At 48.5% G+C, this 25240-nt stretch overlaps 2 protein-coding genes across 5 annotated transcripts in view; one reads left to right on the top strand and one right to left on the bottom strand.

Moving 5' to 3' along the window:
* The first annotated feature begins 86 nt into the window (after nt 1-86).
* On the top strand, nt 87-12594 carry IAH1 (isoamyl acetate hydrolyzing esterase 1 (putative)). The gene is given in 7 exon segments (XM_079941484.1): nt 87-271; nt 2185-2237; nt 6502-6572; nt 6575-6649; nt 8889-9040; nt 10858-11004; nt 12404-12594. Coding segments are annotated over 7 exon segments (765 nt in total). The 5' UTR covers nt 87-190; the 3' UTR covers nt 12590-12594.
* A 1585-nt stretch (nt 12595-14179) lies between these two features.
* Nucleotides 14180-25240, bottom strand: part of ADAM17 (ADAM metallopeptidase domain 17) — a 50663-nt gene continuing 39602 nt past the window's right edge. For all 4 annotated transcript variants that reach the window (XM_079941480.1, XM_079941482.1, XM_079941481.1 and 1 more), the window contains 7 exons: nt 24891-24994; nt 19978-20112; nt 18479-18609; nt 17658-17736; nt 16814-16902; nt 15102-15152; nt 14180-14627 (listed from right to left, as the gene is read on the bottom strand). In XM_079941480.1, coding sequence (XP_079797606.1) covers nt 14268-14627; nt 15102-15152; nt 16814-16902; nt 17658-17736; nt 18479-18609; nt 19978-20112; nt 24891-24994 — 949 coding nt within the window. In that variant the 3' untranslated portion in view covers nt 14180-14267. The remainder of the gene's footprint in view (nt 14628-15101; nt 15153-16813; nt 16903-17657; nt 17737-18478; nt 18610-19977; nt 20113-24890; nt 24995-25240) is intronic.

The following is a 25240-nucleotide window of genomic DNA, read 5'->3' as shown; positions in this document are numbered from 1 at the left end:
AAGAGAGCCAGCGGGCGAAGACAGCCAACGAGCGAAGGCGTCGGACTCCGCAGGCGCCTCCGCCTCCCAGCCCCCCGGGAGCCCCTCCTCCCGGCCGCTCGCCCCGCCCGGATATCCGGCCTTGCCCCGCCCCCGGCTATTCGCCTCGCCCGGATATCTGGCGTGGCCCCACCTCCCGGCTACCGGTATAATGGCGCTGTGCGAGGCTGTTGTGTGCGGAAGCTCTCTGCTCTGGCCTCGGGTGTTGCTCTTCGGCGACTCCACCACCCAGGTACCGCCGCTCGGCGCCGTCCATTCCGCGGAACCCGGCTCGGCCCCCACGTGGCCCGGTCTCTTGGGCGTCCTCGCCGCGCCCTCGGGGGGGCGGCACTCTGGCCGAGAGCCGCGGGCCAGGCTTCTTCGGTGATTCCTGGCTCTCCCCTCCGCGCGGGAGGGGCCCATTCCTCCCGACTGTTATGAAGTTGTCGGGGCCGCCTCCCTGCACCCCGCTTCCCCCAGCAGATGCTGCCCCAAGGCCTGGACGCTCACAGAGCGTCGTGTCCCCGCCGCCTCCAGGGCCCCTTCGTGACACCCTGGCATTGGTTCATTTCTCGGTGTTGGTAACTTCAGGGAGGATGACATCTTCAGGAGGGCAGCGCGGCTTCGCAGTCCTGGACACACGTTCCGTTTAGTCTTAGGGGGCCTGTTTGACGGATGAGACGAAGTGCAGGGAAGTTCAGGGACTTGTCCACGCCACGCGCTGGGAGTGCCAGGGCCTGGGCTGGCCGCTCTTTCCTTTCTGTGTCATTTTTCATAGGGATTTTGGGAAGACCTGGCACGTTGTGTTCATCGTAGTGTCTTCCTGGTCAGTGGCTGTTGTGCTTTTCCCTGAAAGGTACTTTGAATTTGCTCACAGCGGGAACAGTGCTTTGCCACGCGGAGCTTCCTGGGGCGTCACCTTGCACAGATCACGGGGGCGCCTGAAGCACTTCCTGCAGTTTCGTACCTCCCATTCCATGCGGAAAACACTCAACCCCCGTGCTTCCTCTGATGGAACATCTCGCCGCTCTCTTGAATGAGATGCCGCCAAGTGATACCGACCAGGGTTCTTGGCCTCCCCAATCAGTAGAAATGGATAAGAGGCCAGTCCAGAAATTCAGGCAGGGCTTGACTGGGGCTCCTGCAGGTGCAGGAGGGGAGCGAAAACAACAACAGTTTCCCTTGCTCCCGCCCCCAAAAAGGGGCCCGAGCGGCGGGAGGCGAGCTCGTTCCTTACGTGGGGTGAGGGTAGGGGTGTGTCCAGGGGGTCGGGCGGAGGGGCGGCTGAGGTGTTTTGCCCACCCCCTGGCGGTGTTGAGCGCAGGGGGCACGCGCAGGACCCTGCTTTGGCTCTCTGCTCTTCAGAAGCGGCAGTTGGGTTTTTGGCCTTTTTTGTGTCTTGTCCATAATTTGCCCCAGCTGCGCAGGAACGCAGTTATTTTTAGTCCCTTAGCGTTTCTTTGTATTCTGTTGCTGAAGGAGGAGACGTAGGTCCAGGGGCAAGCTTTGCAGCCGAGGACCCCAGGTCCCAGATCACCTTTTCAGCCAAGATTATTTCAACTCTCATTCAAGGAAAAATAGATGTTCTTACTTCAGGGAGGGGGAGCACGTTTTAAAAATTACCTTCCCATGGTGTTTTTCATTTTGTTTTATTCTTCTCACATTCAGACATGACTTCCTAAACCAGTTTTCTGTGTGTATGCTAACAATTGGTAACATTTTTAGGCATCTAGGGCAGTAAGGACTCTCCAAGTTCCGTGGGAATGTATATCAAAAAATATTCACCCTGAGTTCTGTAATTAATTTCTTTATTCTTTCAACTATGAAGAGGTAGTGTAGTGTGGATTTCACTTCCTAACTGAACATACAGTTGATTTCATCTCTTGTACCTAGATTTAGGTAACTTTTCTAGATAACACTGAGTCTAATACAGGTCTCAATAAAATGCAGGTGATTGGCTCAAATCCAATTGACAGGGAAGAAAACTACCTCTTGCTTCCAGAGTGCTGCTCAGGTGTAGCTCTAGTAATCCCTAAAACGACCGCGGAGCAAAGCAAATGGTGAAGGCCGAGAAGTCAGGGAGTACAAAGAGAAAACAAGAGGGGAGTCGCTGAGCAATATGGCCTAATTACATTGATGAAGCGTAATGGGCTTTTCTTTCTGCAGTTTTCTTTCCAGCAGGGTGGGTGGGGAGCGTCACTGGCGGACAAGCTGGTCAGGTGAGGATAGTTTCTAGATTCCTACTTGAGTGTTTATTGATGGAGAAGAGAGTGAATGATGCAGTTTGAAACAGTACGTTCGTCCTTTTTTTGTCTTTGCAGGCCTTTCCTAGTTAGTGTGTATGAGGGGTTGGGGGAGAGAAGGGCAGCGCTCAGGTTCAGTTAAACTTCGCCACCTCATGAAACCAAACCCTGAAAGTTGTAAAATATATTAGGGGCTTGGATCCGAAAATACAGCTATTCACTATCTAAACAAGACAAGTTCTGTTTCAGTTATGGTGGGTACGATTTAAATAATTAGCAAGGAGTTCAATTGAAAGAATACAAAATATATTCTAAAACCAAAGTTGGATTTATTTTTGGATAGAGATTTTCCCCCCAGATTCTCTTTATAAAAGATATCAGATATATAAAATAAATAATAAAATATATCAGATATATAAAAAATATTTAAAATATATCAGATTAATAAAAATAGTGATGATTTTGGTATTCCATTTGCCAAATGGAAATCATTAAAAGGGAAACAATGTTCCAGTTCAGGTGCCAGAGACTTTAAAATACTTCATGTTTATTGTCTCATTTAATCTCTACAACTGCCCAGTAATACAGTGATTTATCATCCTCCTATCCATCTTATAGCTGAGAAGAATAAGGTGGGGAGAGGTAGATAACAAAGTCACACAACTAAGAAGTGTCAGGTGGCCTGGCCCCAGCGCCCAGGATCCTCCAGCTCTGGGGATGACAAGGGCCCTGCTCTCCTGTTGGAGGGTGAGTCAGCTGCTGTGCTCTGCTTAGTCAAGTGCGTGGCCCGTGAGAAGTGCTCCATAAGTACTGGCTCCTTATTTTTTAAAAATTCAGTACCTGTTTAATTAGTCCATTAACCTTTTCTCATCAAATAGAAGATATGGAAAAGCTAAATAATTATTCAAATGGTCTGAAAAACTGCAGGCATTGCAAATGTTTCTCCAGTACATAATAATGTTAGTACTAAAATCTTGTCAGAATTGTTTACAGGTGTGATTGCTAGAAGACCATTTAATTAGCAAGTAGTTATTTTGCAGAATTGAGAGTAATTATAGGAAAAGAAGCTGCAGACAGTGTGTGGTCTGTTAGGCTTTATCTATGTCACTCTTAAAAGCATCTTGTGACAGCAGGCACAAAACCGAGCGGCCACCGGGAGGCCTCAGCTGGGTGAGTCCCGCCTCCCCTCTCCTGGGCTCACTGCCCTCGGCCAAGCCCGAGAGAGCCCGTTGTGAACCAGAGTGGCACCGCGACCCGGGAGCTAGAACCCAGGCAGAGCGGGCTCCTCCTGTGGGCGGGCGGGCGCGCCCACCTTCCACCAGGCAGGCCCACGGGAGAAAGCAGGAGGCCGTGTCGGGAGGGGTGCGCGGCAGAGGGACCGCAGCTCCAGCCCAGCCCCCCCTTTGTGTGCCGGCAGCGCTGCCCTTTGTCCCACACCGACAGCTGCCCGAAGGAACGCGGTCTTTAGCCACGTTGACGCTGGGGGTGAATCTTTTGCAGAGACTGTCCGCTTCAGCCACGTGCAAGGCCCAGAACTGACTTGATTCAGTGTTTTAATTTCACCTAACTTCCAAGTTCGAAGGTTATTAAGAGTCACCTTACTGTGACTGCCCTTCTGTACTAACTACGTGGATAGCAATAAATTTAAAATATGTAATTGTGTCCCATAGTGACGTCCTTAAGTTTTAGCTTTAAATAAGATCTTTGTATACTCAGTACAAAAAGCATTTTAACCATTCTTAAATCCACTTAAATGCTTTTAATTTATTGATATATTTTCATCAATCTTTTTTTAGCCTTATCCAAGTATTTAACCAAAAATACTTGGTTTGAAAGGTTAGAAAAAACTCACCTTTTTCAGTTTTTAAAAGCTTCTGTTTGCTTTTAAAGATATGGTCTTGCCTGTTGTCATTTATAAAAACCTAATTTACATTTTTTCTGGAAGGCAATCAATCTTACAGAGCCTGGATGTTTTGGAAGGAATCTTTTAGTTAATTCCTATCCTTTTCCCAACTTCATCTGAACTTAAATACCTGTTATTAGCCAGGAATTCATGTAAAAACCTTTCTTAATTTTCCAGTTTCTTCCAGCCTTTTGAATAACTTGGGCACTATTGATTATGTTATTCAATCCAGAGAAATTCAGATATTCTTCCCCTTTCAGAAGGGAACTTTAACAGTTTCAACCATGGGCCTCACTAGCAGTTTTTTTGGTTCACAGCCTCATAATAATGATATATATATATATATACATATTTTAAAATTTATAATGGCTGGCATTTATTGAGCTCCTTGTACGTATCTGGCCACTACATTACTTTTAATCTTCACGTATCCTAGCAGATTGGGTATTAGTGTTCATCTCTCACAGCTGGGAAGACTGAGGCCCGGAGAAATTAAGTAAGTTGTCAAGGCCTCCTTGCCAGTCGAGGGCAGCGAGATCCAGGCACTGGCTGCTCTGCGTCACTGCCACAGCATACAGGCCTCAGGGAGGGAGCTGTTCTGCCTCTTGCTTTTTTTTTTTTTTTTTTTTTGCGGTACACGGGCCTCTCACTGTTGTGGCCTCTCCCGTTGTGGAGCACAGGCTCCGGACACGCAGGCTCAGCGGCCATGGCTCACGGGCCCAGCCGCTCCGCCTGCCTCTTGCTTTTTAAAGTGCTGCCGTGCGTGACTGAACTACTGGATGGATGTAAGACAGACTTGTCAAAATTCTAGAGTGTTCCATTTTAAAGTATTCTAAGTGGAGGCTTTAAAATGGCTAGTCAGCATTTTGTAATCGTTACACACTAAAAACACAAGAACCACACTTAGAAATAAACGTGGCTGAAATTTTGTTGCCCCGAAGGCTTATAAATGCTGAGAAGGGTCAAACAGGAGTCCCCCCTGCAGTTCTCTGGCCTCCGGTGCTTGGCCCTTGGCCTGCAGTTATTTCTTGGTGCCCTGGCTTCTCTGCTTAGTTGCTTATATGTAGGAATTTGAACCGTACACCAAAATTAACCACATCGGTTTGCTAACCATCAATTGAAGTTGGAGATTCATTGGGAAAAAAATTTTTTTTAGTGGACAACTTGAAACATCTACAAACCTACCCGAAGTCACAGCTACTCAGTGTTGGAGCTGGGATTCTAACGCAGGCAGCCAGCTCAGTTTCCATGGTTGGTTTTTTCAGTATACCATACAGTACTGTGAATCAAATCATACATTTTTAAGAAGGAATAAAATGCCCGTTAAACTGGTTTAAACTGAAACACAACTAATACATATTTACTAAAACTACTGAATCAAAACCACCGGGTAATAATGAGAACTGTGTGTCAGTGTAGTTTGGCACCTGTAACAAATGCACCCACTGGTGGGTGGTGTAGGTCGTCGGGGAGTGGGGCTGGGGGTTAGGGGAAGTCTGTACCTTCTGCTCAGTCTTTCCGTAAACCTAAACCTCCCCTTAAAAAACGGTCTGTAAAATAAGTCTCAGGAATTCCGTGTACGCTTATCCCATTAGAGTTCCAGCTTATTAGTGCCTTTCTACCTTTAATACCTGCCTGCTGTAAACTCCATTTCAAAAGTACCCCACTGACCATGCATGAAATCAGCTAGTCTGCATAGCCCCTCTGTTCATTATTATTCATAACCTCTCTCGTCAAGGAATGGGATGGACTTGCTACATCTTGGAACCATGAAGGCGACGAACATGCCTCAACTCTGCTGCTGCTCTGATCTTACCAAAGTGACACCTGGGCAAGCAGCAGGGCCATGGCACAGAGCGGGCACTGTGAGCCCAAGCACACCCTCCCACACGGAAGGTTGCCTACAGGCGACCAGAAATAGTTCTTTGCTCACAATTATTCTTTTTTATTATTATTATTTTAAATTTTATTTTTTAATTTATTTTTTTGGCTGCATTGGGTCTTCATTGTGCGCAGGCTTTCTCTAGTGGCGGCGAGCAGGGGCTGCTGTTCATTGTGGTGCGCGGGCTTCTCACTGCGGTGGCTTCTCGTTGCGGAGCACGGGCTCTAGGTGCGTGGGCTTCAGTAGTTGTGGCACGTGGGCTCAGTAGTTGTGGCTCTCGGGCCCTAGGGCACAGGCTTAGTAGTTGTGGCGCACGGGCTTAGTTGTTCCGCGGCATGTGGGATCTTCCCGGGCCAGGGCTCGAACTCGTGTCTCCTGCATCGGCAGGCGGATTCTTAACCACTGTGCCACCAGGGAAGTCCCTACAATTCATCTTTAAAACTTTTTCATTTCAGAAAATGCGATGTTCTGAATCATGGATTTTCGGGTTACAATACCAGATGGGTGAAGATTATCCTCGCGAGGCTAACCGGAAGGGGAGCAGTTTGGACAGCCCAGCAGCAGGTACAGTTTTCTTCGGTGCCAGTGACAGTGCGCTAAAAGGTAAAGGCATTCTTGTTTTCCTAGTTCATTTTTAATTGTTTTTTTCGTTAGGGCAAACTTAAATTTATATACTTTTTTCATCTGTTTACCTATCTCCCAGTAGGTAAAGTTTTGCCAAATTTATAATGAGTTCCCTGAGTTTACTTCCTTGTATTTCTTCTGGCTTTCTTTAATGTCAGTGAATTTTATTCCCGACTTATTTTCTACATGCCTGGGTCATTGGCAGACCTAAAATTTCAAGCACTTGACTGTTTTTTAGAGTCCGGTAGTGCTGTGCTCAATTTCTAATGTTTCTTTCTCTTTAGTTGATGTAGTTGGCAGCAGAGAGGTCAAACTGGACACCTTGCTGTGTGACTCACACTGATGGAGAAAGGGTAGCTCAGGGCAGCAGCGCCGTGACCCAGCACAGGCTTGACTCCTGGGCGATGGGAAGCAGGTCTGAACAGGAGACAGGTCTCCATATTTTTGGAAGAACTGCTGCTGTGACTAGAGGCACAGGCCTTTCTTCCTTTCCTACTCGTGAAAGGAGAGCCCTCTGCTCAGCATAAAGGAGAAGAGTAGTCAGCTTCCAGAGGCTTCTCCCATGCCCCACCCCCGGCAGCGAAGGTCTGCTATTAACAGGCACACGGTCGGGCCTCTCCGGTGAGGCTGGAGAGAAGGGAAGGAAGGGACAGCTGCTGACTGTGATGCAAGGAAGTCTTGCCGGCTGTGAGAGCATAGACTACAGGTGTTAGTGGAGACTGTAAGCTCGCTCCAAAAAAAACCCAGAAGTTTTCAAACAGGTGAATTTCTATCAAATATAGGACAAGGAGAAATACTTTCTAAGTATAAAAAGTTAGAGGAAATTGCAGTGGAGGAAACTGCAAAGGAAAAAATAGATTTGTGAAATAAATTAGCTGTGTCAAAAAAACTATTAAAAAAAGAAAATGACACATTAAGGAAAATATTTGCAAAAGCATGAGAGACAAAAGGTTAATGTCTTTAATGTAGAAATCAATTAAGAAAAATGTTAACTCCAGTTCAAAAAATAGGCAAAGGCAGAAACAGGTAATCGAAACAGGAGAAATTTAGTAGCCAGTACATGTTTGAAAATGTGTAAAACTTCTGTTATCCACAAAATGAAAACTGAAACAAGGAGTTTTGGTTTTTTGACTCTCAAATCCATGGTTTTAAGCAGTAATACTTACAGCTGACAAGTGTGGAAAACAGGCACTCTTACAGTACTGGTGGGAAAACTTGAAACCTTTCTGGAAAGCTTCCCTAGAGACTTCCCTCATCTAGAAACCCAGCCTAAGGAAACACCCAGTATGTAATGCAGCCAGGTATATGTGTAAAGACTTCTATGCACAGGTATTTATAATAGCAAAACATTAGAATGCTGCACAGTAAGGAAACAGAAGCATCCAGTGTGGTCACCCGACACCTAAACACCATGGTTTTGAGGACTTTTTGTAGGAACAGAGATGCTCATAATGTTATGTGAAAAAAAGCACAATATGGTCGTTTATCTTCAGTGTGATCCCTCTTTTTTCTAAGTCTCCATATCTGCATGGAAAAGACTGGGAAGAAGATGACCAAGTGCCAGCAGTGGTTTTCTGGGTGGCAGGACCATGAGTGCTGTTACTTTTCTCCTAGATTATACTTACGTGTGGTTTGCAAATGGCCTGCAGGGAGCCGTGTGTGAGCCTGTCTAGAAGGAATCCTTTGCAGTGACGTTAGCTGTTGCTTAGTTTATTTATTGAGGGCTTCCTTCCCAGCAGGCACCTTGCTCTAAGTGCCTTACACACTTTGCTGATGTAATTTTCACAGCTACACTATGAGGTAGACCCTACTGTCAATCCTCATTTTACCAGCGAGGAAACGGAGGTACAGAAAGGCTGATCATTTGTCCAAGGTCACGTGGCTAGCCAGTGACAAAGCCGGGCTAGAACCTGGGCAGGCTCACTGCCCAGCGCAGGTCTTACTTCTTAACAAATTCAGCCTGATTGACTAATAGCCACATGACCAGTAAAGGAGGAAAGACAAGCGCTTACAAGGCCTCGAGCCAGAGCCTTTGGAGTCTGTTTTATGTAGGACTCTGTACTTGAACTCTTCCCCCTTCTCTTTCTGCGCTTGGCGCTAAACAGTTCCCCAGCGACGTCACGAGTTATGCCCATTTGTGAATGTGCATTAACCTTAATTGTCATCACTTACAGCAAATGTGCATTTGGGCTGAAGTGTCCGTGTTCCTCCCCAACAGGTGAGAACCCCAAGCAGCGCATCCCCCTGGAGGAGTACGCGGCAAACCTGACGAGCACGGTGCAGCGCCTGCAGTCCGTGGGCGTGCCCGAGAGCAGGCTCATCCGCATCACACCGCCGCCGCTCTGTGAGGCCGCACGGGGACAGGAGCGGGTGAGCTCCTGAGCTCAGGTGAGTGCGGGCCCGGATGCCAGGCCCGGGGAGGAGCAGGTGGGACCTGGTCTCCAGCCTGGGGCCTCGGCTTCTTGGGGGCCTGTGAATTCCCGTCTGTCTGCTTTAGTCGACAGAAGTTAAAGCAGAGCTCCCAGCATGTCGTAGCGTGACACAGAAAAGGATTCTGGCCGTGCGTGAGTCAGGCCCCGGGCCTGGTATCTGCCCGACTCCGGGGTGCACAGGAGGCCACCGCCGTGGCGCTGAGGGTCGGGCTGGCTGCGCTTTGACACTGACATCTGCACTCGGGGTGTCTCCTGACTTCTGAACGGCAGGGGGAGGTTGCTTTGCCCATTTCCGCCTGCACATGGCCCCTTCTCCGCTGCCACCAGTTGCCGCTGCCAACTGGTGGTTGAGTGATCGGAGGCTGCTCCGGGGCTCACCAGCGCCAGGGTTCTGGCTCCTGTTCTGTCCCCACCAACTATGCATCTTGGCACTTTTATGTGCTATACCAGGACCTGGCCAGGTGCGCCGGATACAGAGATGACTAGAACCCAGTAACTGCTGTTGGGCTAGCAGGGGAGCTAGGCCAGCTGTCATCACATATTTGAAGGGCGCCGTCACATAAAGAGGACGGAAGGCCCTGCTTGTTAGCTCCAGAGGGCAAAGGGAAGACCCCCATGGGCACCATCAAGGGCGATTTTAGGTCAAAATGATCACTTGTGAGGTGGAAAGTCGCTACAGGAAGCATTCAGGCTGAGCCTGGACGGGCAGAGGAGTGCGGCCAGAGCTCAGTGCTTCTCACGTTGCAGGTCACAACCCATGCGCAGATCGCGAAACCAAGTGAGTTGTGACTTTTTTAATGGACTATAATAGAATAAAAAAATCTGTATCTAGAATGCGGTGGGCACCTCTCATGAGACTGTTGCACTCTTGTAGACGTGTGTGTAATGAGTCCTGCTGTATCACTCTAGTTTTAGCCAGGTTTATGACTTTGGACCACGTGTGGTTCTCCCGTGGTCCCAGATTAGCAGATCAGTGTCATCTGGGAACTTGGCAGAAGTGCAGATTCTTGGACTCATCCCAGACCTGTGGAAGCAGAAGTTTAGGGGAGCGCCCAGTGCATCCCCCGGTGATCCTGCTGTACCTGAGTGTGAGAGTCCCCACACTGCGGGGGCGGTGGGCAAACGACGCCCCATCGCCTACAACAAGTACAGTTTCACTGGCCAGGCCCATGGTTTACATGTTGTCCGTGGCTACTTTGGAGCTGTGACGGCAGGGCTGAATAGTTGCCCGTAAAGCCTGACTCCTGTCCAGCCCATGGCAGAGAAAGGTTGCTGACCCCCAGGCTGGCCTGAGTGACCTCTGTGCTCCCTTCCAGCTCTTGCCTTCTCTGGTCCAAAGTCTACAAGTGACTTTTCCACTACGTGGCTGTGGCTCCTCATCACACATAACAATTCGGGGCCTGAGCCCAGCGGGCCTCCCCACCACACCCCGTAGCGGTCACCTGCCCAACTCCGTTCGCCTCTGGCCTGCACTCTAGCCAAGCCGCTCAGCTACCCCGGCCTTTTCTGCCTCTGTGTCTATTCGGTGTCCTCTAGATGCCCTCCATGGCCCCTCATCCCCATCGTCCTTGGTCCTGTGCTGGGGAGGGCAGCACACTAGTGACCTGTGAGGCCCGTCCTGTGTCCCCCAAGCCCCGTGGCTGGCCCACTTTGGGTCTGTAAGCACACGCCTGTTCACTTGAACTGAGAAACCCTCCGGGTAGTAGAACTTGCACAAAGACCAGCACTTGGGTTTATCAGTTGCATAAAATCCAGCAGTTGGATTTTCTCTTCTCCATAGGGTGCAAATTAAATCGCCTCAACTCAGTCGTTGGTGAATATGCCAGGGCCTGTTTACAAGTAGCCCAGGACTGTGGGATTGATGCACTTGACCTGTGGACCCTGATGCAGAAGGACAGTCAGGTATAGTGGCATGCTCGGTCCTGTCGGGTGAGTAGGGTCACGCAGAAGTGACCAGGCTGTGCACTGTCCTCCTGGAGCAGCTCTGAGTGGGTGAGACAGTTGTCCTTTTCACCAAATGGAATGAAAACGTTGGCTGGAGTGGAGGAGCTGCAGGGCCGCCTGCACACCCAGCACCGTGCTTGGCCTGGTGCTGTACCGGCACCATGCTCTGGGACCCCCTTTAATAGGAGTTGGCATGTAGTGAAATGAATGAGCAATAAATGGTTCATATTTAAGAATATCTAGGCCAAGTTTTATAATATGGAGAGGGGGAAAGTTAAAAGAGGCAAAACAATGCATTTAAGTAGAATATGGTATTAACTAAAATTCATAGTTGAGGTATGCAGTTCTAATTGGTTTATAGCCAGAAAGCCCAGTTACAAATATAAAAGGTAAAAAGCCAGTCCCCGTGCAGAATGACACAGCCACCCCGGAAGACAGCACGACAGCCTCCTGTACAGTTAAATAAACGCGCGCTTACGTGGGACCCAGCAGTCCCACTGCAGACGAGAAGGCCATGTTTGTGTTCCTCTGCACCCTGAGTGGACTTGACCCACCTTGTGCGTCCCCAGGTCGGGAGCAGGCTTGGCCACGTGACTGCTGAGCCAGCACCCAGAGCGGTGTTTTTGTCTGCGTTACGCTTCCACCTGAGATGGTTTGGAAAAGTAATGCTGCTAGAGAAAAGGAAACTGCAGACTGCTGGGCTAGTGGCTCGTTGAAGTCCTTTTAGACTTACCTAACGTATTAGGAGTCCAGAGCTGGGAAGGTCTTCCTCAGCGATCAGCTGACCAAACAAACACAGCAGAGATGAGAAAACTAAGGCCCGGGAGGAGTGCGGCTAATCGGAATCCCTGGTCTGCAAGTCATGAACCAGTTCCAAGTTCTAATGGGGATGGGCGGAGCTCCCGCATAGGGAAAGGATTCTTCCCCAAAGGAGAAGGGGCTCCAGGGGTGGGGCGTCTGGACTCTGGACAGTACAAAGTCTTTTCATCTAATACTGTGCCTGTCAATTTAATTCCTAGACTGAGAAGAGTCAAAAACAATTTGACACACTGGGCCCTGAGCTCTTGTAACAAATTTTTCACTTTGTTGGCTACATCAACGTGCTGTACTCACTCATTGATCCTCTTCTTCCGTCTGCTGACTTGGAAGGACACTTCGGCTCAGGCGCTCATTAATGGTGTGAGGTTCTGTGACGCTCCATGTGTCATATGCAGACACTGTCCGTCCACAAAGGGCGTGGGAGCATTTGATGAGCTAATGCAGCACCAGAGGCTGCTGTTCAGGCCGGGGACTCGCCGCCTGGGGCCACAGCTGGGAGACCAGCCACCCCTTTAACTGTGTTCTCTTCCCCTTACAGGACTTTTCTTCTTCCTGTTTGTCAGGCGAACTACATTTATCACCAAAAGGAAATGAGTTTTTGTTCTCCTATCTTTGGCCTTCGATAGAGAAGAAAGTCTCTTCACTGCTTTTGTTGCTCCCTTACTGGCGAGACATAGCAGAAGCAAAACCAGAACTAAGTCTTCTGGGAGACGGGGCCCACTAGTCACCGAAAACCAAGTCCAGCTGTTAATCTACAGAACAGGAAGTCGCCAGTGCACAAAGACCCCAAGATAAGTGGTCAGAGAAGTTTAAACCTTTGCTCATGACCCTGCAATAAAAATCACAGACATCTGCCACCAAGATTAATAAAAGCATTGGAAGTTTTCAGGACAGCTTTGTAGGTGCGTCGTGGTTTGATAATAAATATTTATTGATGGATGCAGGTGTCATCAGATCAGTGCCACAGCTACAAAATATACCCTGAGCAGCTTATTAATTTTATAAATGGAAAAAAGGTAAAGACAGTGTTGGTTTTTTAAAAAGTCACAATTTTATAAAAAATGGTTTCTTACATTCAGCTGGGAACCATTTCACTCTCATACATACACCCACACACCCCACTCACCTTATATCAGATTGCGAAAGTGTTAACTATAATATAAGAATATTATGACTAGTTAAAAGACAGCAAATACCACAAGGTACAAGTTCAAGTATTAGTGTAACAGGTATCTGCGTAACAAACATCCTTAGAAAAAAAAGATACGATTTGTCACAGGTTTGGCTGATTGCTCTCAAAGCTTACAAGTTATCTCAGTTAAAATGTGTTCGCTGGTGAGCACATTTCAATACTTAGCAGGGGAAAGAAGCTTTTAAAAGGAAATCAGAATTCAACCTGATGGTTTCTATCCTTCACACAGTAGATGCAGACCATACTGAAGCACTAGATGAAGAAGTAACGGGTAAGTACCAATCAGTCGTGTGGGGAGAAAGCCCCAGGCCAGCACGTCGCACCCAAACCATCTCCTGTGCATCCTTGGCCACTAGTGTTTGAGAAGAGGCGACCATAACTTTCTTATTCTGAAGTAGTTCAGGCTTTCTGAATGGCGAATGTTTTAAGAGGATGGTGACAGTATTGATACATGAAGATAATTCAGAAACACACAAAAACTGCCCAGCTACCTAGGGTCCTAAAACAGTTGGCAGAATTCTGTAGATTCATTGAGCTACAATTTGTAACCCTCACTATAAGCTAGATTGTTTTAATTCTAGACATTAGAGATTCTTAACAATTTAGAATTAAGAAACCCTATCCCTAAATTTAGCAGTGTAATTCCCTTCTGCTGCTACAAGTTCTAGGTAATACCTAGAAACAGAACCCACATTTTGGAGACAATCTATACATTGGTTTTTTCTCCCTTTGTCTTCAAGGCAAAAGAAATAAGTCTATTCTGTGTTCCAGTTATCCTCACAAGAAACTGCTAAATGCCTCATTAAGTTTGCTGGATCATTACAGTGTTTAAAAAAAAACTGAGCATCTCCCTAATCAGTGCCATTCCCAATATGAAAAGTTAATTTACAAAAATGTAAATACTCATAACCTAATCCAGCTGTAGTTTCTGCTTTGGCGTCAGAGGTTGAAGGATATCTTAAAGATCAAAAAAAACTAAAACCTGAAAGCCTCAAAATAAGCGAGATTCACCTTACCTCTTCAGAAGGAAAAGGGCCTGACCACACAAGTATTACATATGCAAAGGAAGTCCAAACACATGACCGGCATCTGCTATGAAGTCACTTCCTTTTTTTCTCCCAAATCTTCACAAAAACTGCAGTGATTTGAGGTCAAATCTATAAAAATATTCTGCACACGGAAGTCAGAGCACTCGGGACGCGGTCCTGAACTAGCACTCGGTTTCCTTGCTGTTAATGCGGTTCTGACGCTGCAGCTTAAAGGACGAGGCCTTTTCGCTTCTGGTGACCGGATGGTCCGTGAGGTCCTCGAACGACTTGGCGGCTGCGCTGCTATTTGGGAAGGGGTCCTTCTCGAAGCCATCCTCATCGGCGTGCGAATCCGTGCTGGGGTCCTCCTGGATGGTGTCCATCCGCTGGTGGTCCAGCTTTGGGGCCACAGGCACCAAAGGCGCGGGGGGCACCGCAGGGGCAGGCTGCGGGGGCTGCAGGCGGCCCGGGGTCGGGGGCGCGGGAAAGGGCTTGATGATGCGAACCGACGCGGAATCCATGCTGCTCAGCATCTCGACGTTCTGGAAAGGCACGGAGTAGGTGCACCCCAGGTCCCACAGTCCCAGCCTCACCCGGCAGATGGCCACGCCCATCAGCACCCTGATCCCCACGCTGGGGAAGGCACCCCAAGAAGCGACTCGAGCGGTTAGTGTTCAAGTCCTGACACGCTGCCGTTTGAAGACCCAAAGGAGACTCACGAGAAACAACGCTGTCAGGATCCCAAGACAGGAAAAGCTCTCTCAGTGTTAAACTAAGCCCGTGCTGAACAGCTGACCACTCAGGGCTGACCATCCAAGCGACTAGCAAACGTTCACCATCACTGTCATGAGAACTGACCTTAGCATCCAACCTATATCCCTCCTGCTACCCCAGGACCTTCCTGCCAGAGACGGCGCCGATGGAAAGGCTGGTGGCTCTTGCTGGGGAGGCCAGTGAAGGTCTCTGCTTAGCAGGCCTCAAAATACAACCGAGAACGACTCGTGAGAGATACTTACACTGGGGTGGAACAGAGACAGCGATTCAAACTGCTTGTCCAGTTTCTTATCCTAGAAAGAAGAGCAGAGCAGTGTCACTCCTGCGAACAGCTCCGTTCAGCGCCCCTTCCTCATAAGCCCCTCCTACTGTCCGGGGAAGAACGAACTCAGAGCTGGAGGTGTACAAAGTGGAAGCAGGTCGCGCAGAGGAGGAGGAACTTTGCAGCCACGCTTTAAGGGTTCTGCCCAAGTGTTTGCTCTGCACGTCAAAGAAATGTGTTTTTTGGCGTTAAGTAAGGAAACAGGCAAGGTTTAAGCGCTGGTGTCTGAGGCCCCGCCCCGGGTAGGAACGAGGGTGGCTCCGTGCGGCCAGCGCTGGCCTCGCAGCGACCCAGCCCACCAGAGCCTCGTCACTCCTCCTGGCCGTGTCCAGGGTCGCTGTGGCCCCAGCTCTTGGCGGCGCCAGGCCTCGAGTCCTGACACACACCCTGCAGAAGGCTGGACACGTGGTCCGCCCTCCGCCCTCGGTCCCTGCCCAGGGCCTGGCTTCCAGCCTGGCTGCCCTGAACGGCCACTGAGGTCAGAGACAAGCCACTGCCCGCCCTCCCGTCGGCAGCCCTGCGCAGAAATTGAGCATCAGGCCTCTCGGTCCACAGTCGTAACTCGCCGTAAACCACGCAGGTCTGACTCTCGGGTAAAAGCGACCGTCCCATCTGTCAAAGCCTCCACCGCGTCCCCTTTAACACCGCTCCGCTTTCGCAGGGCTCCTCCTGGCGTCCGGCAGGCTCGCCGCCCGAGAGAAGAGCCGTTCAGTGAGAGCGCGCAGCCGAGGGAAGGCACGGGGCCGTGAAGACCGGAGAGCTCGCCGGGCCGGAGCATCCCACGTGCTCGCGGGAGGGCCCCGCACAGGGGTTTCAGGGCACAGGCCTGGAAGCCTGGCTCTGACGTCCTCATCTACACAGCAGACAAATCCTCCTTTTCCCACAGAAGCAAGGAGAACGGATCTATAAGAAAATTTCTGGAGAAAGAAATTTTCGGGAAAACAGGACCAGGCCGCCCAGCGAAGCCTCTCGAGCCCCTGAAGCCCTCCCCGTGACAGCACAGGGATAAAATCGTGTTTCTGTGGACAGCAGAAGGGTCTGACTTAGGCGAGTCAAGCTGCCCGTAGGTCTTTCCTACCCACTCAGCACCCGTTTCAAAATCAAACTTCATAAAGTGCCTGGAGTTTCTCAAAGCCCTATTCAACTGTTAACTGTTCCTCATTTTGAACAGTAAAGAAGATGGCTCCCTCTCCTCATGTGGAAGCATCTGAGCGAGCACCCCAGACGACGCTGCCAAGACTGCAGACCTGATGGGGCAGCATGTCTGGAATGCTGCTGTTTGGCATCTGCTCTGCCACAGCAAAGTCAGCCTGGGCGCGCTCGTTTAGAAGCTTCACTCCTCAGAGGTCCTGGACAAGCCCAGTTAACCAGTCTCCTGTGCTTAGAAGTATAAAACTCAGAAATTATACATGAGAGCGAAACATCCGTGCACAAAATACGTGATTTTTTTTAGAGACCATTAGTTAATCTTTTTACAAAAAATGCTTTCCCAGGGATAGCACCAAAAATGTCATTGGAAACAGCAGGTCAGATTTTTCTAAGAAGAACTTTTTATCTTTTCCGAAGATAACATGGTTCGAGTTGCTCAAAATTTTAATAAAATGTTTCATCACTTAAAAACTGGTGACTTACCACACAATGGACCAGAATGCTGAAAGGAATCCAAAATATCAAGGAGAAAACCAGGACGGAGCCTACGATGTTGTCTGCTAAAAACTTCCCTGTGAACAATTCCAAACAGTGAATGTCTTGACCAAGTACTTTAGAAATTGAAAATGCAACGTTCTTAGAGTACTATCACGTGTCAAACGGCACAGACTGCTGGCGGGATATAACAACTGGGCTGGTACCGAGAAGCGTTTCTGTGCCACCTGCTCTACACCCAGCTGTCCCCCCACACACGGGAGCTCTCCCCAGAATGGACCCATGTGCTTGTGGAGAACAGATCACATCACAGGAGGGCCCACACAGTCCCCGGAGGGACAGTGCAGGAGACTCATCCTGGAGGCGGCTCCTACTAGGAACAATGCTTGCGAGGACAACGCTGATGCGGTCTGGGTACTATTGTTTTTGTGACTAAACCCTAACTTATGAGCCCTAGAGGACACAGTGCATCCTTGCTTCTGCAAAGTCTGAGGCCCACTTTTAAATAAATGACTCTTATATCAAGCAGGATTCAGCTTTGCAATCTATAGGACTGAAGGACACTTACGCTGTCACATGTTCATTTTTTAGTAAAGAAGCCAGTATTTTTACTTCCCTTGTTTTAAAATTTGTGCATCCATGCTACACAGGGGCAGACCTATAATGTGTCCACTTTGTTTTAGCCAACGAAGTCGTTTCAGAACAAAAGTGGTAACTATTTCCATCTTCTATTGCACGATTAGGGCCTATCAGTCTGAAACCACACTTTTCTAACGTCATCAGTGAAATCAGCTCAGTTCCAAGCAACCATCCACCTGGGGAAACCACGTACCGAAAGTATTGATGCTCAGCTTGTCAATGAACTCCCAGAACCGCTCAATGACATCCTGCACTCGCTTCTCACATTTGCCCTGTGAACAGAAAGCACCCGTCATTACCCCAGCGGCCATGCATTTAGAAGGAACATGGCTGCCTTCAAGTCAAACACACAATTAACACGAAAAGGGCTCCACTGAAACCAAACGGCCCGGAGAGCCATCTCTGACACACTGGAATGGGCACCTAAGAAGGTAGCATTCTCTGTCACTGACACTCCACACTCAGTCCATTTTCATAAGTGGATTTAGAATTACCAGAAGACAAAACTCAAGAAAACCAGTTTGTTAAAGATGGGCCAATTCCAGTAAGGACTGCACTGATCTCACACACACACTGCCAGAGAAGCCTCTCGAGCCCCCGTGACAGTGCAGGGATAAAACCGTGTTTCTGTGGACAGCAGAAGGGTCTGACTTAGGCGAGTCAAGCTGCCCGTAGGTCTTTCCTGCCCACTCGGCACCCATTTCAAAATCAGAGCTTGCAATCCTGCAGAATTAGTGACTTTTATAATTAGCCCAGAAAACCAAGTAAGTAGGACTCCCTGCCTCAAACTCAGCTTTACCACAAAGTCCCCCAGGTCCTGCCCAGTCTCCTGAGAGCACCTGGTCCTCCGAGGTCACACGCACAGTACGTAACTAGACTCTCACACAACGACAACGGATAGACATGTGAGCATCTGTGCTCTGATTCCCTTCCATTTGCAAAACCCAGCATTTACAAAATAAAAACTTCACATCTGGCTGTTAGAGAAAAAGCTGCAGATAAATAAATACTCACATTCATGTCACAAAATCCTACTGTACAGGGCTTTCCCTTCCTCAAAAATAAGTTCTTCTGTTCGGCGTCGACATAGGGCAGGCAGCGGCCCGAGGGGTCCCTGCAGCACACCTTGCACGAGTTGTCGGTTTCTGAAACAGCAGAGCCTCTTAGACACGCGCTCTCCTCCTGCCTGTCCCCCTCCTACCCCGCTCCCGCAGGGAAGGAATCGCACTCATTCTTTATTCCAACAGCGAATATGATCCTGGTTTCACACCCCTCCCCTCCCCTCCCCTCCCCCTGCCAAGGAGTAACTCCTGAGTTCAGGCTCCTCAGCCCTCAGAGAGGTAAAGCAAAAGGTAAAAACGATTTACACAGAAAAGTTTCCTTTAAGAGATTAAAAGGCAGATTCTCTCTACTTCAAACCCTTCATAATGCTAAATGATTCCCTCCGTCCCAGCGTTATTACGCTGCGGCTTTCAATCCTTGGCTTCTCAGTTTCCAGCACACTCTGGAAAGCCAAGGCTCCAGCGAGAGCCAAGCCACTGTGACAGAACTGCCAGCCTGGGGGCAGATCTGAGTGACCCACCAGCGACAGGAGCACCGCGGCCAAGCACGACCTCTCCCCTCCATGGACACCACCCTCCGACAGCACGCGGGGTATTTGGCACACGTACAAACGGCAGGAATGTCCAAAAGGTCAACAGGCCGTATAACGCGGGACAATCTTTACTTGACCTCTTAGGAAAAACTGAAATCAGCCAGAACACAAAAACAAGCAAAACCACTTTAAAGGGAAAACAAAACCCTTCTCCTCATTCATTCACGTATCAGCATTTCCTGGGCACTTACTATGCGTGCTTCCAGGGCACCCCAAGTCTCTTGCCGCTCACTGAATAAATCATCTGACGTTGACTGTGTGTTACCTTTATTTACATGTTATTCCACCTGGAAGAGCCGCGTGCTCCACTGTGTGGATGCTAAGTGCCCATCCCAGGGGTTCTGACTTCTGGGATTTTTGTTGTGAAAGCAGCAGAACTCTCTCCGATGGAGGGCGGGGAGCTCAGAGCCCAGCCAGTACCTCAGGCCCTTCCTCAGACCCAAGGGTTCCAAAAACAGTGTGGAAATCTGAGGACAAGGGTCCCAGAGGCCGTGGCTGAGAGGTCCCTGCCCCAGGCGTCTGGCAGGGAGCGGCAGCGGCTGGCCCAGCAGACGTCCCGACAGAGGGGGGACCCGGGCCTGGGCCGCACCGGGTGGGTCCTGGGCCACACCAGAGCTCGAGGCCAGCGGGAGGAGGAGTGAGGACAGACCTCCAGCCACCCGCCCTTCCGCAGTCCCCTCTGGCCTCACCGCCGAGTGGCCTCACGGTCTGAAAACACAGCCACGAGGGAGATGGACAGGACGGCTTCCGGAGACGACCGTGGAAGGAGCGGGACCCAGAGGCAGCGGTCCGTCTGCGCACACCACCCGCTGCTCCTGCCCTCGCCCCGCTGCAAGGATGGGCAGGGCCACGTGCTCACCGTTACACGCGCAGGACTCCAGCCTCTGCTCCCGCTCGCAGAAGGGCACACACTTGCCGTCTTTACACTTGCCGAGATCCAAGCACACCGTGTCGTCGGCAGCATCGCCAGGAGGGGGGCACTCACTGCTGTTACCTGCAGCACGCAAAGGGCACACGGGCCGCCCTGAGTCACGCGGCCCAGTTCCACGGGGCGGCCCGTGTCCCGGCAGCCGGGGAGCACCGAGGCCTGGCCATGCCGGGCACCAAGCTGCCCACTCCTCCCAGCGTCCACCCGGCTCCCATGGCCTCGCCTCCGTCACTACTTACACATGCCAAGCATTCTGCTTTTACCTTTATACTGTGAAACATAACATACATACAAAAGAATGTATATACAAAAGAGATCTCTACTACTAGCACCAATAAAAGACACCTGTGTGCCCTCCCTTGACTAAGACGCAAACTCCCTAGGAAGGCACACGACCATCCCCAAGCCACACGCCCGCTCCAACGGCCACCCTTCAATGTACTCCATTTCTCTCTCACCTCAGAACCTGACTGTATGCGCTCAGTACCCACAAGGTTCTTGTCTCCACTCTCTGAGAGGACTGGCTGCTTCTCACCCTTCAGATTTTCTCTCCAAGACCTCCTTGCTCAGCCTTTCTCAGCCATCCCCGAGGACCCTGCCTAAGCTGGTGGCCCCTCACCCCCGCCATGCTCTGTCACTCCACGGGCTCCTGCCCTTCACAGCACATGTTTTACAATTTACATCTATTCGATTACCTGTGGTTATTTTCTGTTTCTTACCACCAGACTGGTAAGCTCCATGAGAGCAGAGCCCCAAACTATTAATGAATCAGTGATGTCCAATCCCTGTCACACTGTAGGTAAGCCACAGATATTTCTTAAATGAATCAATGATTCATAAGGACAAAGAGAAGCCAACCAAGGATGTTAAATTCGAGAGAAAGGGTGGAACGAATGACTCATTCTGGAAAATGAGAAGCACGAGCAGTTGAAAGCCAACACTAAAAGGGAAGGGAAAGACCACAGGCCTGGCCTCTCAGCTGAGGAATGGAACCAGTCAAAAGATTCGGACTCAAAGGGCTGTGAACTTAAAGGAATCTGCCCTATTTCCTACAAAAGCAGCCTTTCATTAACTACCTAACACATATGAGACACTTGCTTAGGCTGCTACCTCTGCCTCTGGTTTTATAAAACCCGTTACGGGTGCTGGGCATTCAGAGTGCCAACAAGACTGTCTTATAGCAAACTCACTGCCACTGGAAGCAAACTCTGGAAAAAGTACAGCAAGTTCGGGGGAGGTTTATGTTCTGTACTGTCACCATATTTTTAGTATGTTATGCTGCCCTCAGCAGAGACATAAAAAATGCTTTAGAATATTTGTTGAACATCTGTTCTTAAAAGATTAAAATCAGAGTATAAAAAGACAGGAAAATAATTAAAAACATATAGCATCACCTATTTAACATGGTACTCCGAGTGGAGCATGCATGCAGATCTGCCAGTGGATGCTGCAACAGAGGGCTGGGCCCTGCCCCGAGCTACCAGTTGCAGGAGGCCCGGGGAGGGGACCAAGCATTTCCATTTCTAACAAGAGCCCAGGTGATGCTGCTGCTGCTACTTTGTATAAAATACCAAGGGAACAAAAGGCTGTTTGAAAAGGAATATCTTTTTTTCAAATTGTTTTACTTACACTTATTTAAAGAAAACATCTTTCTATTATTACAATAAAGACAAACACTGAGCACAGCTAGAAAGTGGTTTTGGGGGGGTTTTTTGGGGGGTTTTTGCGCTACGCGGGCCTCTCACTGTTGTGGCCTCTCCCGTTGCGGAGCACAGGCTCTGGACGCGCAGGCTCAGCGGCCATGGCTCACGGGCCCAGCCGCTCTGCGGCATGTGGGATCTTCCCAGACCGGGGCACGAACCCGTGTCCCCTGCATCGGCAGGCGGACTGTCAACCACCGCGCCACCAGGGAAGCTCCTAGAAAGTGTTTTTTAAAGACTAATTGAGATATTCAGGCTCTTGACATTTGCCAAACTAATGTGATGCTGACAGATCTCAGAATGTAAGAATCATGTGTAACATCTCATAAAATGCACGTGTAAAAGCCGAGGGAAAAATCAAAACGAGATAAAACCTCGCATCCACTAGGATGGCTACAATCAAAAAGACGGGAATTCCCTGATGGTCCAGTGGTTGGGACTCCACGCTTCCACTGCAGAGGGCACGGGTTCGATCCCTGGGTTGGGGAACTGAGATCCCACATGCCGTGTGGTGTGGCCAAAAAATAAAAAAAGACAATAAGAAGTATTAGTGAGGATGTGGAGAAACTGGAACCTTCACACATGCTGGTGGGAACGTAAAATGGGCAGCCACTTGGAAAACAGCCTGGCAGTTCTTCAAAGGATTAAACAGTTACCGCATGACCCAGCAATTCAACAAAAGGATATATATATAGGAGAAATAAAAACATAAGTCCACACAAAAACTTGCACACAGGGACTTCCCTGGTGGCACAGTGGTCAAGTATCTGCCTGCCAGTGCAGGGGACACGGGTTCGAGCCCTGGTCCGGGAGGATTCCACATGCCGCGGAGCAACTAAGCCCATGCGTCGCAACTACTGAGCCTGCGCTCCAGAGCCCGCGAGCCACAACTACTGAGCGCACGTGCCACAACTACTGAAGCCTGTGCACCTAGAGCCTGTGCTCTGCAATGAGAAGCCAGCACAACGAGAAGCCCGCGCACCACAACGAAGAGTAGCCCCCGCTCACCACAACTAGAGAAAGCCCGCGCACAGCAACAAAGACCCAATGCAGCCAAAACTTTAATTAATTAATTAATTAAAAATTGGGTGGGTTCATTAAAAAAAAAAACTTGCACACAAATCTGCATAGTATCATTATTCATAGCAGCCAAAAAGCAGCAACAATCCAAAATTCATCAATTGATGAATGAATAAAAAATGTGATATATCCACACAATGGAATATTATTCAGCAATTAAAATAAATGAAGGACTGATTCATGCTACAACATGGATAACCCTTGAAAACATTATTCTGAGGGAAAGAAGCCCACATATTGTATGATTCCATTTATATGAAACATCCAGATTAGGCAAATCCATAGAGACAGAAAGTAGATGAGTGGCTCTCTGGAGCTGGGATGAAGAGGGGACTCGAAATGGGGGCTGAAGGATGCGGATTTCTTTTTCAGGTGATGAAAACGGACTGGTAGGTGGATGCACAAATGTGAGTATACTAGAAACCACTGAACTTACACTTTAAATGGGCAGGTGGTATTATATGTTAATTGTATCTCAATAAAGCTGCTACAAAAATCAAACCAAGCAACCAAAGGGCACAGAAATTAGAAAAATGCAAGATGGGATAGATACACCAGACAAACAGGCACAAGAACAACAAACAGGCAGCAGACTGAATACTAACACGTTAAAACAGTATATGTGTAACGGATTCACTCTGCTATACACCTGTAACTAACACAACACTGTAAGTCAACTATACTCCAATACAAATTTAAAAAAAAAATTTAAAAGAAATCACAAGGGTCAAAAAGGAGCATTACATACCGATGAAGGAATAGCAGATCAAGAAGATGTAGAGAATATGTCCAATCATGTACCTAATAATATAGCTTGGGGATTTTTTAAAGGAACAACTAACTACAGGTACTAAGAACTACAGGTAATATTGATAATCAATACAATCTCAAACTTAGCTCCAGATAAAGTCCTAAATGTGAAAGGTAAAACTATGAAGCTACAGAAGCAGCTGTGGAAAATATCTTTGTAACTATCCACAACTCAAAAAAATAAACACACAAACAAAATGACAGATTTGATTCAAGTGAAAGATTTCAGTTCCAAAAAGGACAACAGATAGGAGGAAGGCATATGCAATGTTTAAACCAAATGGATTATCATAAAAGAACTCCTCCAAATCAGTAATAGCAAAAATGAAATGCAATTTTTAAAAATGGACCAACTAAATGAACTAGTTATTCACAAAAGGAGAAATCTAAATAGCTAACAAATATAAAGAGATGTTCAAGAAAAATGTAAATAAGAAGAAATCACTTTATACTCATCAGACCAGCAAAAAAAAATAAGACAGCCAGATAATACAGTGTGTCAGCAAGGACGTCAGAATACAGGAACCTGGACCACTGACGGGGGCACTGACAAAACCCGTTACTGCTGTTCTAGAGAACGCTGGAGTGCCTCCCTCCACGACTAAGCAATTCCACTCCTCCGTATGCACCCACTCCTCCGTATGCACTCAGCAAGCTCTCAGAGCTCCCAAAGTAGATGTGTAAGGGTGTTCGGTGTAGTCCTATCTGTAGTATTAGGAGATAAAGGCAATCCAAGCAGCTACTGCTTGGCGAACAGATAAGTAAAATATAGTAAATCACAAAACTAAACACTCAGCAAGTGCCCGAAACAATGAACTAGATACAAAGATACAGATACACAGACAGAAATACAGAGCAATAGAAAACAGAGTTGTAAAAACATGGTATTGAGTTTAAAAAAAAACGATCTAAGGTAGAGTACCACTTTGGCACGTTAAAAACACACATATACAGAAGATAAACACACTATCTTTCAAGGATATACACCTATCTAGGCAAATATTAGACACGTTAAAGCAGATGCCTATGAGGGGAAGGAGAATGGAAGTGAATAAAAGGGAATAAACAACGAAGAGAAATAATCACAGGCCTTGCACAGACCAATGACAAGTGTGCTGAGATCAACTCAACTCTGCACATGAGGTTAACAAAAAGAAAGGGCTATATTCATCTGAATGAAACACAATCTTGCTTTCCAACACACACATACCTGCTTGAGCAAATTATTCCAAGAGAACCGACGGGAGGACATACCTGTGCAGTAAGACACGCCTTTGCACGTAGCATTAATGGCCTCTTGGCACTTCTTCTGGGCCGTCTCGAACTGACAGTTTTTACAGCAAGGACTGTTCCTATCACTACAGAGGAAGAGCAGACAGTCCAAGTCAAAGAACAGCCCCACAGCACAGACTACGGTCATGCCACAGGGCCCCGAAATGGCAGGGCAGGGGCTCCTGGCTGGATCACCCACTCCTGCACAGACTCCCAGGTGGTAGCACCACCTGCACATGGTCCATCTGCCCTTCCTGATGCAGACTCACGCAGCACAGTGGTCCAAAGTGACCCATCTTTAAAACATCTTGGTGTCATTGGTTTTCATTAAC

Source organism: Stenella coeruleoalba (genome assembly GCF_951394435.1).
Source record: "Stenella coeruleoalba genome assembly, chromosome: 13".
Taxonomy (NCBI): domain Eukaryota; kingdom Metazoa; phylum Chordata; class Mammalia; order Artiodactyla; family Delphinidae; genus Stenella; species Stenella coeruleoalba.
Note: the sequence above shows the minus strand (reverse complement) of the source record. Positions and strands in the feature narration are given on the sequence as shown.